The 9,975-nt window shown below is 41.0% G+C and overlaps 1 protein-coding gene across 1 annotated transcript; it reads left to right on the forward strand.

Moving 5' to 3' along the window:
- The first annotated feature begins 374 nt into the window (after positions 1 to 374).
- Positions 375 to 9,494, forward strand: LOC111152898 (dynein light chain roadblock-type 2). Its single transcript, XM_022511622.1, has 4 exons — positions 375 to 449; positions 2,601 to 2,676; positions 8,213 to 8,380; positions 9,254 to 9,494. The coding sequence occupies exons 1-4, from the start codon at positions 447 to 449 to the stop codon at positions 9,295 to 9,297; spliced, it is 291 nt and encodes a 96-aa protein (XP_022367330.1). The 5' UTR covers positions 375 to 446; the 3' UTR covers positions 9,298 to 9,494.
- Positions 9,495 to 9,975: the final 481 nt, after the last annotated feature.

Below are 9,975 nucleotides of genomic sequence, written 5' to 3' on the forward strand. Positions count from 1 at the left end.
GTCGCATCTGGTCTGTCTCCTCAGCCAGTGTACTCAGGCCCGGAGCGCCCGGCACGTGGCGGGGTCAAGAAAACGTTCTTGCACGGGGAAGTGGCTGTTACATGAAGGCGTACCTCAGTAAATGAATGACTGAATGGTCGAAGGAATGACCAGGCCTATGCCCGCGCCGCTCCTCAGGCCCACTGCCCCGCGGGCCTAGGTGCATGCAGGTGAGCACCGGAGAGCCACCGCCTCAACCTCTGCCTACGGCGGCCGGAAGCCGTCAAGACCACTTCAGGGCGGAAGAACCGCCCCCTGCTGCCGCCGGACCTGCGTACGCGCAGGCGCGGGCCCCGACACTTCCGAGAGGTCACATCCTCCCCCCGTCTCCTAGCAACGGGTGGAAGCGTTGCTGACTTCCCGGGCGGCAGTGGTGCCGGACTGAATCGAGTCTCGCCGTCCGCACGATGGTAAATCTGGAGACTCGGTCTGCGACCAGCCGCCCCAGGGGCGCCGACGTCGGGGGCCTTCCTCGCCCGGCCCCCGAGGCCGACCCTGGCCTGTCGGTTCCGGGGCCGCGGCGAGGGCTGGGGGCTCCAGAAGCTTCTTGGAGGGGTGGCGGGGAGACCCTGGAGGAAGGAGAGGGCGACCTTGGAGGGGAGAAGACACCTAGATGAGAGGAAAATACCTTGAGGGTTAGATACCTACGGAGTTGATTCCGGGGGCTGGAATTTGCGGGGTGTGGATGTCGAGAAAGAGAAGAGAGAGACTGAGGGGAATGGAAGATGTTGAGGGGGTGAGAGACCTCGACAGCGAGAAAGTTTCCAAAGGAAAAGGCGAGGTGGGGAGGAGAGAAGTCGGATCCCGGGAAGGAAGAAAGAGGCGACAGGGAGAGCAGTAGAATAGGGAGAAGGCGGCGACACTGAGAAAGAAAGGAAAATAAAGAGGAAGAGGAGGAGAGAGAGAAAAAAAGAAAGAAAGAAAGAAAAAGAGTTTTAAGAGGAATGAAAGGGGATTGGAGATGGGGATTAAGAGATTGTATTAAGGGGGTGCAGAAATCACGAAAAAAAAAAACTGGAAGAGGAGAGGGTAAGGCTGACAGCAAAGAGGCGTTTGGGAGCGAAGCAATATAATAAGGGGGGGGTCAGTGGTTGTAAGGAGCTGTGAACGTTGTCCTGAAGGCGGCAAAAATATAATATTTTGATCCCCTGTATAACTACTTCACTTTAGTGCAGTGTTTCCCAAAGTGATGTGCAAAATCTACTTGCTACGTAAGACAGCTCAGAGGTAACAACACAGCGAATCCCATCTGAGGAGGTTATTTCTCTTTCCCCATCCGCATCCTATAGACTATATCCAGGAGAAAGTCCCAACACGGTTAGGTCCTTAATACCACTGTCATTTGGTAATGTCCATTTTTCATCTGAGTATCAGAGTTCAGGCTCAGGCCTTTCCCTGGGGTGGAATTCAATAATATGTTCTCTCTTCATTTTGTCGCCTTTATGGTTATTTCTGTTTATGACAAATAGAGCAGATTTCCATTTAGTAGTGGTAGTGATGTGTCGTTTCCTTGTAAAATGTGTTTAAGTTCTGAGTAATGAGATAATTTAAAGAGCATTCTAGGTCAACAATAGAGATGGTATTCATAATGGCAAAAAGTGAGAGTCCAACACATGAAATTTAGAAAGTGCCTGCTGTAGTGGTGGAAAAGAGGACATAAGTGTCCCTGCCCACATCAAGTGCAAAAGAAAATTGTCTTTTGACTAAAGTAGCATAATGTTCATCTCTGTGTGATGTTGGAAGGAAAAAATAAATCACAAACCCTCATCAAGAAACTGCAGGATACTGTTTGAATTTAGAAAATCCAGTGATCACTCAGGAATAATATACAAGTTTGAAAAGGATTATTTGAGATTTTAGCATTGGTAGAGGGGAATAAAACTGGTACAATATAGTCCATGCATAAGATTAATTCAGAAAGCTGAGTTAATTAAAAGGGTTCCAACACATTCATGGCTGAACATTCAGCTTACACTAAGACCCAGACTATTGTTACCAAGAGAATCCTGGAATCCTGGTTTACAGAATATCCTGAATTTAATTATCTGAACTCCCAAGGAGGTAACATTTGGGACTTATGAATCAGATTTCTCATGAAGGGATACTTTTAGCCAGAGGGAGGTAACCATATAGCTCTGTAGCTATTTAAAGGACTGTAATACAGAGAAGGAATTTTTCATATGAATACAAAAAGATCAATGAGCAAAGCATGAGTGGGAGAAGATTTCTGTCCAATTTAAAGAATTCTTTTCCAGAAAATAGAGACATTAAAGTTGAGTGAACTCTTGTGAGGCAGTAAGCTCTCCATCCCTAGAAGAGTGCAGGCCAAGAGATGTGTCAGGGTTGTATGTAGGAGTCTTATATAGGCTTGGATATAGAACTTGAACATTTCAAAGCTCTCTTCCAGAGGTCTGAGATTATAGTATCCAGTACCTTAGGTTAAGGAGACTGGAGGGGGGGGTGGCGCAGGGAAGGGTAGATGTCTCTCTAAACATTATTCACGTTAGGATTGGGGTTACCACAAAGACCCCTTTGGTTAATTGCCTTCCTGATCTCTTCAGGCGGAGGTGGAGGAAACCCTAAAGAGGATCCAGAGCCATAAAGGGGTTATTGGAACTATGGTCGTAAATGCAGAAGGTAAATACATCACGGGATGCCTTTTTGACACGCAGAGGCCAACTAAGGATCTGTTTATTGTACCAAGCCTAGGACAGACATCTTAGAATTTGAAACAAAAAGTATATTTTCTGTGTTTTAGCTATAACATTTACTTCTCAAACATCTATTATCTATTACATACCAAACACTCTGCTGAGAATTAAAGATACGAATATGAATAGGACATGTCGAAAAATATCTACATATTCCTAAGAAACACTACACATGGTCTAATTTTTAAAGCTTTGGTAACTCTCCTAATATTTCAGAAGTACCAATAAAACTGTTGTATCGCAGATAGGGAGAATATCGTTGCTGGCAGTTTTTATTTTAACAGTATAAAGTTTCAGTCTTCATTTAAAATGAAATTGTTGCTTTACCATACTTAATAAAATCTTTGAGAATCAGTTTTAATCTCACGTATGGTAGAATCTGTGTGGATATAGCATAAAAAGGACCAATGCATTTCCACCTATGAAATCTGTAGACTTCCACCAGAAACTTGCTCTCATTCCACAGTCACTGTTAACAATCCACAGAGCATTTTCTCTGGCACTTTGCTACCTGCTCAGCTACAGCGGCAACCTCTCGGAGGCTCCTGCTAGTTTCATTGCTAATTCAGGCTCTTGCAAGGGCAAGAAGTACCACAATTCCCAGAGCATTTGTTGAAATAAGAGGAGCCACTTCACCTAATTCACGGTGCAGCCATAAAATTGACACATTGCCATAGCACAGTGCTCGCAACAGAATCTCACAGCTAATCATTATTTTGGCACAAATCTATCAAATGCTTATTGAGCAACTGCAAACCACAGTCAAATTCAGACTTCGATCCCTCATCAACTAAAAATAGAATATAACCTACTTTATGGATGGTTGTGATCATTAAATGAAATAATACTACTCAGGGGCCTGGCACAATACTCAACACTTTATGGTATTATAATCAAGTAGTTCTGAGAATGTAGAAGTTTTTCATTGATTTGGACAGATAAAACATTCAATGTGTATATATATATATATATATATATATATATATATATATAAAAAAAATAAATAAAAATATATATATATATATATTTGCTGTGTTTTGCAAATAATAAAATTTAAAACACCACCAAATGAATATAATAAACTTACCCAGCTTGAATGATCAGGAGGGAAAGGATTTAAGATCAGCCTTATAGGTAAGAAAGCGTTATGCCTAATATTTCCAGGAAGTGGTCCACCCCTGGTACATTGTTCTGGTTGAAATGATTTTAATTCCTGGCATGTTCAGAAACTCTGCACACCCCCTGAGAAAGGCTATCTGTGTGGCTTCAGAAAGGTGATGGACTCATTTCCCTCAGCTGTCGTAACAATGTACCACACACTTGGTGGCTTACAACCTTAGAAAGTTATCATTGTTCTGGAGGCTAGGAGTAGAAACAAGGGTGTCAGCAAAGACAGGCTGTTCTTCAGAAGTCTCTACAGAATCCTTCCTCACTGCTCTCTCAGCTTGTGGTGGTTTCCAGTTTCTGGTCCTTGGCATTCCTTGGCTTGTAGATGCATCAGTCCAGTCTCTGCCCCCATCCCCACATGGCGTCTACCTCTCTGTGTCTGTTTTCTCTCCATAGAAGGACTCCAACCTTTGGATTTGGGCCCACCCCAACCTAGTATGACTTCATCTTACCTCATTACATCTACAGAGGCCCTATTTCACATTCTAAGGTAGACTTGAATTTGGGGATGGGGACACCATTCAACCCAAGATCTTCCAATGTAACTTCCAACAAGTTACATTGGAAGATCTTGGTCAAAAGTGCATAATCCTGGCAATATGCATCATATGTCTGAAAATATCCATACCCTGTGATTTGTAATGTTACTCCTAGGAATTTGTCCTAAGGACTGAGGAAGGAAAGATTTAGATACAAAGGATACTCACTGAGGCATCGTATACAATAGCAGTAAATAAACAGACAAATAAGTAAATTAATCTAAGCAGCAGGGAAAATTTTAAATTAATTATGTAATATTTACTTGATGAACCATTACTCTGTTTAAAACGTTGAGGAATATTTAAAGTCATGGGAAACTAAATATTAGGTGGAAAAAAAGCAGGGAACAAAGTGGTAAGCCAAACACTTTCTGATCATAAATATAGCCAGTCACACATACACATTAAAAATACATACGGAAGAAAAGGCAGGGATGTGTTACGGTGATTATCTCTGAATGTTGGAATTACAATTGATTTTGGCTTTACTTTCCTGAAGTTTTTCAATATTTTTCATATCCAAAGGCAACAAAATATTATTTTTAAGACCTTTAACTTCATCTAATTAACCCCTACTAGGATAAGATTATGTTAGGATTCACAGCACTTTTCTGAAAGCCAAATTAACTTCTTCTCCCAAAAATGTGAACGAGAGGCTTATTTTTATGGTCAGATTATTAATAACCACAGCATACGACAAGCATGTTTATTAATAGCATACGGTATAAGTTGTGTGACCAGAATTAATAAAATACTCCATTTCAGCAGCCTACTCAATGTTAGATGGAAGTGCCATTTATTATCACGCAGCTTCGCCGCTTCCAGGACACCCATGAACCTTAATACTGAAAATATTTCACTAAGTTCATGTGTTCTTGTTTACTACTTGTGGTTTTAGTGTCATTTGCAGCAAATCATTTTAACATATTTTCAGGTTTTATTCCTGACTCGGTAGGCCTTCTACCAGGCTTATCCATCTGGATCACCTCATATGATATGTTAACCAGAGTCCTTTGGTTTCACCACTACTGAAACACGGGCGTCCTATCCGTGACAATAAAGTAGAATTATAGGTTTCACCCACTGCTGAGTGGTACAGGTTTTTATTAGAATAGATTCTTTGTTAACGTTGGTTTCTCATTTCTAAAACCATTCATTGTTTACAATATTGCAGCACTGATCATTGAATTAGATACGGGTGAGTATATATATTTGTTTCACAGACAGTCATAACTATTATATATTCTTATGTATAGATAAGCCTGATCTCTGTAGGTTCTTAATTTTAAATGTTCTTGACATTTCTAACAATCCATCATTTGAATTTCACTAGATGTTATCAGCCATCCAGCCAATTCCTTATATTTTTGAAATACAATCAACCAAAATACAAAGACTACCGGCTTACTGGGATCAGAGAGAGTCCTAGTTTAACATACTGCCATAAATTCAGCAATATCAAGTTCATATTCTTTGTTCTGGAAGTTCCATCATAGGGATTTATCCTACCCACAGACACAAATGTGAAATGGCATGCACACAGCCATTTCCCATAGCCTTGCTTAGAAAAGTCAAAGCCTGGGAGCAGCTCAAATGTGTGTCAGGAGGATTTATCAGTTACGTGTTCACAAGGCATCCATTCAACAATCATGTTATGCAGTCCCTAACCTGAGTGGCCCAGCCTTATGTGTACTGAATACACTAATTTTCCAAGTCTTAAAAATGAAAAAAAAGAAGTACAGGATAGAGAACAATACAATTAAGGAATGAAGAATACAAACGCAAACGTACTTGAACACACTTCGAATGTCTCTGCAAGGTTACCAAAGAAACTGGGAGCAGTGGCTACCTCTCAGAAGGAGACATAAGTGAATTTCCTACCATAGACTAAAACTGGTTCTTAACAAATTATTTTTTAATTACCTCACATGGTACCAAGCAAGAACTTGATAAATATTTGTTGATTGATTTTTTTCAAGTGGTCAGTAGTGGAAATGAACAACTCCAAGAGTTTCCACAGCGTGCACTTATTATTCAGAAAGGCTAGCTGTTTTATTTATTGACGTGGATCATGAATAGACTAACTAAATAAGCCTGAGGTCTGGATTCATAATCTTGCCATCTACATTTTAAATAATTTATTCTGGTTGTATTTCTTGTTTTGACATTGAACAGTGCAGACTTTGTAGGTAGTCACTCTTCAGAAAGCAAAATAAAACTAGCCCGCAGGAGGGGCTCTCTAAAGCTGGAGGGCTTGCTACATTTGAGCCTGCCACTTGTTGAAGACACAGGCCTTGCGATGTTTCACCAGGTGGGAAAGGTAGAACTGACTTTGGGGTACAGTGGCCAACAAATAATTATACAGAAGTGAACAACTTTGATAAAAGCTTTATTTATTGAAGAGTTTCTCCTGCAAATACTGTCCTCGTCTTGTTTGGGAAGACCCCATTCCAAAGGTAATGGTTTTCTTAAAAGAGAAAAGCAAGTGGTCTGTTTCATGGTCAGAATGGAGGTTCTCCAAGAATATGAAAAACTGGTAAAACCCTTAGTTTGTAATACTGTTGCACACCTGAAGTCTCCTCTTGTGTAACATTTTCCGGAATTGCATTCTCTGAGGGAAAGCCCAGAGCTATGTTCGCCTCTTTCATTGCTTGGCCTTAATTCAGGTACTTGTGGAATCTGAGCAACCCCAAACTCACCTTATATGGCCCCCTTAATTAGAGCCACGTTGGCAAAACACATCCTGGAGGTTTCCTGGCTGTCCGGTAGTTCTCAGAATAATCCGAAAACCCTTTCAGATTAGACACAACATATGCAAAGTCCCTAGTACACTGCCTGTTAAAAAAATAAGCCCTGAGCACCAAGAGACCTGAATTGAGCTAGATTGATTTGAATGGAATTGAATTATACTTGCATATTTGTCTGGCTAGATTTTCCCAGTTAAATTAATAGGTTCGGATTTAAATGCGCATAATGGAACAATAGAGCACACAAGCCGCTAAATCTAATAAAGCTTAAACCGAGAATGAGCGCAAACCAGGGAGTGCCCAGCAAAACCCCGGTCCCTTTGCTGCTGTGGCCTCTACAATAAGCTTTAAGGTGTAAAAAGTATTGTCTGAGGAGGTACAAAAGAAAGTTTAAAACCCCTTTTTGGTAGACTCTTCAACACGGGCTGCAATACCCCTTTCTATTTCTGGCCCGAGGGAAGGAAACAAACAGCAGGTCATGGGCCAAAGCATTTCGAAGCAAAACGACTGTAGACCAGCTGTTTGGAGGGGCATTTTGTAGAGTAATGTGTTATGTGTAGTTCTGAAATAATCAATTCCCAGCTTCCAAAAAAAGTTCACGCACAAAAAAATCTCATCACACCATTAGCTACAACAACCATCACAACAAAAACAGTTCCCAACGATCTAACGATGGGGGGATTGGTTATACTATGTTTATAAAATGGTGTACAGCCGCTAAAAATAATTTGATGACATTATCCCTGATAAGAACAGCTTGTATATGCTATCATTTAAATGAAGAAAAAAGAAATAGTCAAATTTCTGATCATTTAACCAACTGTATCTTAAAACCCACGTAAAGACAAAAAAGATGGGCAGGGAATAAGCTAGAATTGTTACCAGTGAAGAGTATCAGCCATAACTCTTTCTTCCACTTTAGAATCACCAGTATTTTCCAGTGTTTCCACCATGTGCGTCTTCCTTTTATAATCAAAAAATGTCAACCCAAAAGTGAATCTCATAACAGGCATTCCTATCCGAACAACGTTGGACAACTCGACGACGGTTCAATATGCAGGTCTTCTTCACCAGCTGACGATGAAAGCCAGGAGCACCGTCCGTGACATTGATCCTCAGAACGACCTCACTTTTCTTAGGATCAGATCAAAGAAACATGAAATCATGGTAGCCCCAGGTAATGTGGCCCTTCGTTTCACATTTAAAACATCTTTCTGCTTTACTGGATAGAAGCTTTGTTTCAAAGAACTGGAAATATAGATTTTAACATGCAGTATTGACCCATAATGTTCTTCAATTACCAAATGAAGATGTTTGCATCTGAAAAATCCAACCTGGAAATTTTGTGAAATTAGTGACAAATTTAGTCTTGGAAGAAGACGTTTTTGCCCATTTGCATTTATTATCAATAATCACAATATCTAGGAGATGTAGGTCCTACATTAGGTCAACTTAGGACACCAAGATTTTCTGGAGAATGGAGAAATGTCTCCTGTCCAGGCAGTAAAGTAGAGAGTGGATCCAAGAAGGGCCTGTAGGGTCTCAAACCTTCCCTGGGAGAGAACCCACTTACCTGGCCTATGGACAGATGGCAGCCATAGAAATTCTTCTTTCCCCAAAGGAATTACGTGCACAGTATTAGCCAATGTCTGTGTAAAACAGGACTTATGCTCCAAAATCTAGTCTAGAACAAACTTCTCTATAGAACATCTATAAAATCAGAATGACCCACAAACTGAAGCTTTTCCTCCACCTATGTTCTCACCCTGGCTGCACATTAAAAGCAGTTGGAGATCTTTACAAAAACAATTCCTGATACCTGAGGCCTCAACCCAGGTCAGTGAAATCAGGACCTCTGGAACCAGACCCCAGGTCACCATAGCTTTTGAAAGCTGGACAGGCAATTCCATTGTACAATAAGGATGGGAAACCATTGGTCTACAGAAAGTCCAAGTGATGTTTTGAAGAGAAAAGCAGATTAGCTGAAGTATTCATTTATTAAATTTAATTTTTCAGGGGGGGAATTAATTTTGTCCGCCTCTCTCCACAGATAAGGAATATCTTTTGATTGTCATTCAGAATCCATGCGAATAGCCCTGCTGTGGCCCAGCCTGTCCTGTGACCCCAGACTAAAAATGCTTTACTCTTTATTACTAAGATTATATTCCAATCTGACCTTTTGGACATTGTTTTCTGTTTTTACTTTTAAGCTACTGTGCACGTCTCATTTAGTCCCTTTCAAATATATTGTAAAGTTGTGATTTAGCTATGTAATAAATGAATTCTGGTAATTGGGTCTCTTTTTTTTCCTATGACACAAAACGGAAGGATTCTCGTGAGAAGACAGGCTTCCTTGCGGCAGTCTTTGCAGTCTAGAGATACACCGAGAAGCAGCGGGGATGCATCCTTTTGTGCATTTCCTTAGCGTGTCGGGGAGATCTGAGCAGAACAGCAGGAGCGACCAGGGAAGGAGGAAGTCCTGACACTCTGGGGGTGCAAGATGCTTTCCTGCGTTAAACAAAGGAAGTAAAAAAGTCAGAGGCATGGGTCTGGGCAGGGTCAGCCCCGCAGGTGAGCGCCTCCTCCTACCCGCTCCAGACTCCTCAGGACACATGGGACACTACATCAAAAACTAATGATGTACTGTACAGTGACTAACATAACATAATAAAAATTTTTAAAAAACATTTAAAAAAAAAAAACAAAAACACAGCCTGCAGGACCAGCAGCATGTCCCGGGCCAGGTGCATGCTTAGAGGGCTGACCAGAGAA

Source organism: Enhydra lutris, unplaced genomic scaffold (assembly GCF_002288905.1).
Source record: "Enhydra lutris kenyoni isolate GAN:26980312 unplaced genomic scaffold, ASM228890v2 scaffoldscaffold30, whole genome shotgun sequence".
Lineage (NCBI taxonomy): Eukaryota > Metazoa > Chordata > Mammalia > Carnivora > Mustelidae > Enhydra > Enhydra lutris.